Here is a 9,136-nt window from a genome sequence, read left to right on the forward strand (position 1 = left end):
GTTTGAAAGCACACAAGACTTGGAAAATATCCCTAAATTGAAGTAACTCTAATACAGAATCAGAGAAATAAGCTGTTACTCTTGAGAGCAAACCTAAGTCCTAATATTCCTGTTGATTCCAGGACTCTAAATTCTGCCTAAAACTGTGCAGGCACCAAAAATATAAACTGTTGAGTTCCAGATAATATTTTATGTACGTGTAGATATGTATATATGCATACAATACATACACATATATATATATGCCCTTTGAGCTGTAGACAATATTTTGTGTACATATATGTACATATATGCATGTAGTCAATGTGTATATATCCACAATGTAGACAATACATACACATATTCATATACTATGTGCATGTGTGTATGTGTGTGTGTATAGATTATATACATGTAAGTGCTTCTGCTCTGCAATTCACCATAAACATGGCTTGGACAGACAAGGGCTAAACCCAGGAGCCTAAGAATGAAAAGCTGAGCCCATGCATTACTTTTTCACCTGGTGATGGTCACTGTTACTTTGTCTGTAGCTGTTTGCAATACTCCAGAGTGGAGACTGAAATAACTTGGACACAGTTCCACCACATTCAGTGAAATTTATCTAGCATCAAGAGAAGCATTATGCTCCATAGGTACCCTTACACAGGTATATGTGAAGATGCATGGTCCTCTGAGCCCATCTGTATGGACAGCACCTTCAAGTGCACCCTCTCTGCAGAGTAGCAGGGCACGGGGGGAGCCCCAGCCCCAGCTGCTGCTGACCCTCACAGGCAGGAGTCCCCCCCAAGACCTTTATCACTGGCCCCAGGGTTGGGGGCCAGGGTGGCTCTTGGCAGGCCAGCAGGGAATGGGGGACTGGGTGAGACCCCATGCCACCCACTTCTCACACCAGCGCCATGCCATTCGTGACGCAGCTGCACCTCTCGACGATCATGTTGGGAAACTCGGCCGCTTCGATCTCGGTGCGGTTGCCCCTCTTGACCAGGTACATCATGGGCAGTGAGGAGCTCTCCGCCACGGCGCACGTGCGCTCTCCGTAGCCAAAGTGCCACAGGGGGCTGGGGGGCTGCAGGCAGCCCCCTGAGCACCGGTAAGCCTGGTACCCTGCTGGCTCGATGATCCAGTACCGTGCCCAGGAGAGCTCGCGGAAGCTGACGTAGTGTTCCTGCCGGCAGCAGGTGGACTTCCCCAACATCGCCTCCTCCCTGCAGTCCCCGGGGCCCCTGCACACCAAGGGAGAAACAAGAACTGATGCTGTAACTGGAAACGGTGAAGTGAGGGAAATAATCCAAATAATCCCCCCTGTCAATAGCACAGATGGGCTCTGAGAGATGAAACTTGGCCCAAGCTCAGGGTTCGTTTGAGTATTCAGACAACAAATATGGGGAGAGGAGAGGGGTGATTCAGCAGCAATTTTCTAACTCCTACTTTCTAACTAACACATGCGAGAGCAAGAGTTGCCCACCCTGGGTTGGCACACAAAATAATTCAGGGGCAAAATTACTTCAGAGACAGTACAGATTCAGGCTTCATACGTACTCATAGTCTTCCAAGTTGAGGGTGTAAAGCACCAGTTCAGGTTTGCCTAGGGCTTTATCCTTGGGGTCCTGAGAGGTGAAACGCACGGCTTTGGCCATTTCCGAGGCATAGCTGCCCACTCTCTCTCCTTCGATCCAGACCTCCAGGAACATTGGCTCCCGCCTCTTGTTTCGCAGCCAGTAATGCACAGCCTGTGTCACGTCAAAGTTCTTCCAGCCCGACTCGCGTATAGGAACCAGCCTGCACGACAAGGGCTTGGCATTAGAGAAAAGCCCATCAGACAAAGCCTGGGCTTGCAGAGCTGTTACTGCAGCAGAATAATTTGCTTCCTGTAGATCGTCACATGCCTTGATTGCACGATCATTTTTGCTGAGCGCTCTGGGCAAGCACCCACAGCAATTAACTGACACCTCGAAAAGAAGTATACATATCTAACAGACACCGAAGGGTTAAATAAAACCCTCTGTGCATGCTCATGTCAAGGTATTCATTCATGCTCAAACAGAAATGGGGTGGTGCAGGATTACATGCAACCTCAGTACTAGTGATGACAGCCTGTTAAACACCACTATCTCCCACTGCTCCTGTCCTAGCTGCAGTAGGAACTTAAGTCTCTACCCACCCAGAAAATGCCTTCAGGGAGCGTAAAACTTCCACAGAGCTTGAGGCTACAGAATCAGATGCTTTTTGCCCAATTTAATTATTTAGACGAGACAATGAAGCGGTCAATGGAAAGAATACCAGCAGCCTAACACACATGAGTTAGAGTGAGAGAGAAATGAACAAGGTGGAGGGTTTTAGATGGGAACACCTAGCAGTACATGGCATCATTTGACACAGAACTAGATTATTGCAATGAATCTTCATATACTGCAGCCTTAGTATAATATCTGCTCTTATAAACTCATTCTGGGTTTAGAGGCTACAGAGCCTGATTCTACAGATGTAACCCTGTCAGACTGACCTGAGCCACAACTATGTGATACCCAAATCCAGCCCAGAGGACCTAGATTCCTAGGTCCTAACTAGATTCCTGCCTTTTCTTACCTGGAGTCTATCAGAGAGGTCCTGTTGGTACCATCGTGCTGCCGTTGCACCCAGTACACACTGACTCTGGCATTGGAGACAGGCCTGTGAGACTGCCTGGCAGGAAGGTTTGCTCTGTCCAGAGGCTTTTTGAAGAGTTTCAGTTCAGCCATTGTGACTTCGCTGTTTTTAGGTATTCTGCCCTCCATGTCAAAGATCAGGTTCTGGCGCGTGGTGGTGTCTGAGTAGAGGACTTCTCCTGGAATACCTGTGCAGTTGGGAACAAAAAAGGTGGCCTGTCATTGCCATCCTGGGGAGCAAAGGCCACACATTTCATACACAGTTATCATCACAACACACAACACACCTCTTCCATGGTCCCGCATTGAGCCTTGTGGCAGAGCCAGCCACTAAGCACACTTTTTCTAATGCATATTTGAATCCAATGTCTTGCAAATGCCCTAATTCTTCTCCTGTCTCTCTGCAAACTGGAGGAACAAAATGTCCTACGTAATTTGACCCCAAATTGAGCAGACCCCAAAAGGTGTGCATCTCTGTGCCAGTGCTGGACATAAAAGCAGGAAACTGCACCACCTGAAATAAAGAAGTATTTTCATTTGCTGCCTAGAGTGCTATGTATGTCTTTTGAAAGCAAAATAAGCTCTAAGTGTCCTTGTACAGCCACCATTGTACACCATAATGCCTGTACAGCCGATTGCCTCCTTCATATTTCTCCCAGCCAAGAAAAAAAAAATCTAAAAAACTCATGAGGGAGAGCAAAACATCCTCAAAGAGATGTGATTCCTGTTATAGGACTTGCTGTAGATTTGACCCCAAACCTGCAAGTTCTGCAGTTTCTACTGCCTTTATTTTTCTTAATCGTTTTTACACCTGACTGATGCTGGGTACCAAGGCTTTTCTCTTCTATTAAGCTCCAGCAGCAGCCTGCCTTTTGCAAGGTCTGTGGGACTCCCTGTCCAGGTGCAAGGAGTTACTAGTGCTTTCTTATCTTTAAGGTGCTGTTATATGCACCTCTTCTACCCAGCTGAGCTTTGGAGCCAAACCCAAACCTCATTCTCCCCGTGGGTTTGCCTCTGCCGATCCTGAGGCCGGCAGCGAGAGAGTGGGCAGCTCCCCCTGCCAGCGGCACAGTGCTTTAGACGCTCCCAACGCCAGAAACGTTACCTGCGTTGCCAGGGATCCCCCTCAGGATGCCGGCCAGGCTCGGCAAAGCTCGGCGCTTCACCCTCTGGCGCTTCAGCATGGAGATGTACTTGTTCTTGACGTGATCTGGGATAACCAGATCCACCAAGTCTCTCTTATGAAGTTCAGGGATCTCAGAGAGCCCCAGCTGCTTCAGGAACGCCTCCTTGAACCCTTCCTGGGTAAATGCTTGCACCGTGATGACCAGGTAGAACATGCAGAGCATCCAGGCGCACCTCAGGTCCATCCTCCTCCGTCAGCGAAGCAGTTGCCCGCCTGGCAGAGATGAAGGGGGGGATCTCCCTGGGGCTGCTCTCAGCAGAGATGTGCTGGCAGGCTGCCTGAGCTGGACAGAGATCCCCTGCACTGGGGTTTTATAGCCAGCCTCGTCCCACTGGCACAACAAATTTCACAAGTGGGGACGAAGCAGAGGACTTGAAAGGATCACTCCCCTGTTGGTAGACACATGCCAGTTTAACACCTTCATCTACTGCAAAGTTAATACAAGAAGGTATAGGGGGGCTCCCAGATTCCTTCACAGGGGAGAAGTTTCCATCTTTTTTAATTCCCTATAAATGTTTGCCCAGAACCCCCCTGAGCTATCAGTGTCCTCTGTTCAGCCTAGGTGAGGGAGGAAACACATGTGCAGAGTACATTGCTTTAGGTACTGCACCATATGATTCTTAAAGGAAGAGTCAATTTTTACTGCAGGAGACTTGATACCTAAAATAGCCAATATCAATCAGGAGAAGCTTTAGCTTTAGCTGGAAGTCCACTTTTATGGCAAGCATTAAAAAAATTATTTAAATCTTGGAGGGTGGGGAGGGAGGAAGGAGGTACCACTTTGATCTCTGGCTATTTGTATCAAGTGTATGAATCAGGGCAGTGAATCACAGCAGTTGAATGATTTATGTCCTTTTATGCTGCTTCTGAATCACAGAAGGTGGAAGATGTACAGGCATGACATTTTAGAAAAATGTCCCATCATTCTTTATGGATTCCTGTGGGTTTTAATAAATACTTGTGCCTAGAAGAAGGTAGCTTTTATGTAAAGGCAGATCACCTTTCAGTGAATATGAGAAACCATTCCACTCTTTCACAAGATGGATGAGGAATATTGGTATTTTGGATGCTGTTAACAACCACAATAGAATGCTGGCTCTGGAGAATGAAGCTGACCTGGAGGTTGGCATGGGGAGGCTGCATGTTTGCCTTGAAGTCGACCTTTAAACGTTAAGCTCACATCATTTTCTTCCCTGGCCTTTGCTGGCATAAGATGTGGAAATCTATTTTTGACACCAATCCCAGGAGAAGTGAATAGAAAAAATAGAATGTGATCAATAAAAGTACGAAGGAGCATGGCACTTGAAATTCTCATCCTCTCCAGCAGTCACATGCCTGAGCACACATACAGATGTCCTCAGCATCGGATGTTCTTTGGATTTTATACCTCTGTAAATGATTTAAAATTGGTCCAGTTTCATCCAATGGTGTGCCCTGAGGACAGTCTGGCTGGAGGATTCAGTGTAATGAACTTGTACAAAAGCACCCCTGTTGAGGTTCATCCCTCATTAAAACAAGTGTCAGCCGAGGCAGCCTGTTTTGTAGCAGAGGAAGGCAATAAAACCTGAAAGAGCCTCACTAAACACTTCTCTTACAGCTCACTTTGTCTTTACAACCTTTTAAGAAACTTGTCTCCTTAAACATGATAAAGCCTCTGCTAGATGTTAAAAGGGTACTTTATTTAGCTGAATCGAGTTTTAAGGCTAAAATGGGAACAGATTACAAACTAGCAGCTTGTGCATGGCCCAAGGAAGTGCATTCTTTAATCTTGCCCTTTGTGTAGCATCTTTCTCTGTGGATGAATCTTATACATCCGTTTGTATATTCATTCAAAGTATATTCATTCCCAAGACACAGATAGCAGTGAAAAATACCCACTTTATTTGACCGTTTCAGCTTCAACTCACGTAAAAAACTCCTGCTTTTGCAAATAAGAGGAGGGAAGGTTTTTTTCCTCAAATCCTTGTGACCCTCTCAGCCCCTTTGGAAGGCTCCACACTCCACGTTCCCTCCCTCAGGACCCCTTCCCCAGCTAAATGGCACATTACTGATCCTCAGGGGCTGGGACAAATGCAGCCACAGTGATGAACCCCATCAGAAGATTGGGTTGGAAACCCCACCGAGCAATGTTCAGGTAGCTGATAAAGTTTCTTATATTAGATTCTATAAGTGTTGGCCAGCTCAGTTCCAGGAATGAATTTATGTTCATAGGATTAGAGTCACCTGGATAAAACTGCAGGTCATGGATTTGTAATGGTCTCTCTCTTATGTCACAAAGATATGATCTCATATTTATTTATCCATCCAACTAGTCTTTGCTCCAGAGAGTGGTCCTGCTGTGCAGTGAGCGCTCTTGAAAGAGCCACAATAACATGAAATGAAAGTGCCTGATTGGTCCAGCAGCACTCAGCTTTCTGGTATCCGGATGTGATTTCTCCCGTGGCTGATGCCAAATCTACCAGGACTCTCCACTGTCCAATGTGTATTGGAAGGTGATTTATGGACTTCACACCTAAAATAAAATTATTGACCAAACACAGTTGAAGCTAAGAAGATCAACTAAGAAGAAAACAGAGGATGTGGATTGCAGGCTTTTCACAGGAGAGTGATTATCTGGTCCAATTGGAGGATTTGCCATTCCACCTTTGTCATGCAAACAAGAAAAAGTCAGGAATTTTATAATAGCTCTTTTTGTGTAATGTGTATTAGAACCTGCATGGCATATTCAAAATGTCAAACAGAGAATTTGAAGAGGCTGCAAGGGATGAAGTATGAGAGACTCCTGGTTTTAATAAAAGCCAGTTAGTTCCTAGTGGAGAGGGAATCTCTAAGCTTTAAATTTTGTTACAAGCAGTTCTCTAAGACATTTGCTGGGCATATCCAATGCAATGGTTTTTGGTAAATAAATCCAGTGGGTTGAAAGACAAAGTGTCGAAGGCTTACCCTAATTATGTAGCTATTATCCTGGGAAACAAGAATGTTTCAAATGTATTTGCAATATTGAGGATCTGAATATTTAACTTTTCAAGATTTGAATTGCCATGGACACAACTCTTTTGTATTGCAGCTGGGCTCATATGAGAACAGCCCTTGCTTGAGTGATGCGAAAGATAAAAATTTTTGTGTGGGCCAAGACGTGCCCACATTTGTGCAACAAGTTTATTGTACAGAGATGGGAGCACAAATCTATGGAGATTTTAGTCTGCTTTTCCCCAAAGCTAGGGCCTTCTAAATCTAGGAGTGTGGAAGTAAAAATAGTAGTGGTTAAGATGCCGAAATAAACATACCAAGTTTAAAAATAATTCAAGTATAAGTTCTGTTTGATATTCTTTTCCAGCCTTAAACACATCATGTTTTATTTAGCTAACAAAACACTGCAGAAGAGGCTGGTCATGTGAAGAGCTGGATTAGGAATTTCAAAACTGGAAGTGAACTGCAACCTATGTATGAAGGTATGCCCTTCTCACACTGCCTCATCAATGTGTCCCGCCAGCCACCCGACAGTGCTTCAAACTGAATATTCCCACCAGCAAACCCAGGCTACACACATTTAAGTGGAATTTCACTGGCATCTTTGGCTTCTTTCTGGACTGGCATGGTCTGTGCTGGTGGTGGAACCCCTGTTCCTCTGCAGGAACTGGCCCCGTGTCAAACAGGTCCAGACAGCAAGCATGGAGCTCACAAGCCCACCAGTGGAAAGCTGTCCCACTGCCAGCAGCCCGATTTCACACAAAAGGGGTTTATGACCAATTTCTAAATAGTGGCCAAGTCAAAAAGCATCTCTGAAGCTGTGTAGTCCTTTCAGCACAGGATGAGAGTGAGGTGTCACCAAGAGCTGGAGGTGACATTCTCTGGGTTGGTGGCTTAGCCTGCCCTTGGTGCAAGCATGGCTGGGGGGGCAACACAGCACAACACTCGGCCCCCTGCCAGAGAGGCAGCCCTGTGTGCCCATAGTGCCTTTACAAGGAGAGAAAAGTGAGGTATCCCTCACTCCAACAACCCTGTATGACTCCAGGGACAATGGAAAATGACCAGTGGTAGTTACTCAGTGAGACTCTGTTACTCCACAGAGGCAAGACCTTTCAGAAATTTGAGAAATTCCTCTGACACAAAAAGCAAGTGAGCAGGCCACAGGGTTACTATCACATTGGCTTGTCACTTTAGCTCCAAACACCATCAGCCATTGGCCTGGTCTAGAAATGCACTAATTTGTCCTGTACTTGTTCCTTGAAAATGGCATATGCCTATTGAAAGATACTGGAAACTGTCTTGCCAGAGCAATGACTTTCCATCCTCCTCTACATCAAGAGACAGATACTCTTTTGTTAGTGTATAGAATCATAGAACAATTTGGGTTTGAAGCAGCCTTGAAGACCATCTAGTTTGAACCTCCCTGCCATGGGCAGGGACACCTCCCACTGGATCAATTTGCTCAAAGACCTGTCCAACCTGGCCTTGAACACTTCCAGAGATAGGGTATCCACAGCTTCACTGGGAAACCTTTTCCAGTGCCTCACCATCATCACAGTAAATGATTTCTTCCTCATATCTAATCCAAACCTCCCATCTGTCAGTTTGAAGTCATCACCCCTTGTCCTATCACTACATGCCCTTGTAAAAAGTCCCTCTCCAGCCTTCTTGTAAGCTCCCTCTAGGTACTGGAAGGTGCTATAGGGTCTCCCCAGTCTCCTCCAGGATGAACAACCCCTAGTTCTCTCACCCTGTCTTCCTGGGAGAGCATGAATAGCTTGCTCAGTGTACAGAGACAGAATAAAAGCACCCAGGACTTCTGTGGGGCCAGTATAGCTCACTGGAGTTTGTGTGTGTGCTCCCCATGGTCTCAGCCTGCTCTACAAGAATGTGTCATGGAAAAGTTTCAGAAGATATATCCTGATAATGCAAGACATCCAGTTTTATCTATCTCCCAGGGCCAGACTGAAAACAGGAGAGCCACTCAACGTAGTGTGTTGATCTGCACTAAATCCTTTATGCTGATTGTGATTTGTCGCAAAAATTTGGCTGTGTTAACTTTTGTGCCAAATGGCTTTATGCTCAATAAGGTATCACATGACTTCCCTGCCTTCCAATCATCCCTGTCCACCCTCCAGTGAGCATAAAATCATAAAAGGGACTTTATATCTGTGTTGTGAGCACTGACTAACATGACTCTGGGAAAGAGAACTTCACGTCCCATGTCTGAGATGAACTATGGTGACTCTGAACTGATAGTGCACAGATCTCTATCAAAGGCACTGCAACCACAGCCTCAGTCCTTAGTGTTTACTCTGCCGCCAACCAAGGAGCC

At 45.9% G+C, this 9,136-nt stretch overlaps 1 protein-coding gene across 1 annotated transcript; it reads right to left on the bottom strand.

Moving 5' to 3' along the window:
- On the bottom strand, positions 1-4,289 carry LOC116784498 (left-right determination factor 2-like). Its single transcript, XM_032683197.1, has 4 exons — positions 3,751-4,289; positions 2,587-2,833; positions 1,540-1,779; positions 1-1,223 (listed from the first exon to the last, which is right to left on the bottom strand). Exons 1-4 carry the CDS (start codon positions 4,013-4,015, stop codon positions 884-886), a joined length of 1,092 nt encoding a protein of 363 aa, XP_032539088.1. The 5' UTR covers positions 4,016-4,289; the 3' UTR covers positions 1-883.
- Between the last annotated feature and the right edge of the window lie 4,847 nt (positions 4,290-9,136).

The sequence above is a fragment of the Chiroxiphia lanceolata genome, chromosome 3 (genome assembly GCF_009829145.1).
Source record: "Chiroxiphia lanceolata isolate bChiLan1 chromosome 3, bChiLan1.pri, whole genome shotgun sequence".
Taxonomy (NCBI): domain Eukaryota; kingdom Metazoa; phylum Chordata; class Aves; order Passeriformes; family Pipridae; genus Chiroxiphia; species Chiroxiphia lanceolata.

What these genes read in the sequence shown, in the direction of transcription:
- LOC116784498 (XM_032683197.1), bottom strand. Translation starts at nt 4,015, where the DNA reads ATGGACCTGAGGTGCGCCTGGATGCTCTGCATGTTCTACCTGGTCATC. An exon ending in GGGGATCCCTGGCAACGCAG is followed by an intron (nt 2,834 to 3,750) that starts GTAACGTTTCTG and finishes CCAACTGCACAG; the next exon opens with GTATTCCAGGAGAAGTCCTC. An exon ending in CTCAACTTGGAAGACTATGA is followed by an intron (nt 1,224 to 1,539) that starts GTACGTATGAAG and finishes CTTGGTGTGCAG; the next exon opens with GGGCCCCGGGGACTGCAGGG.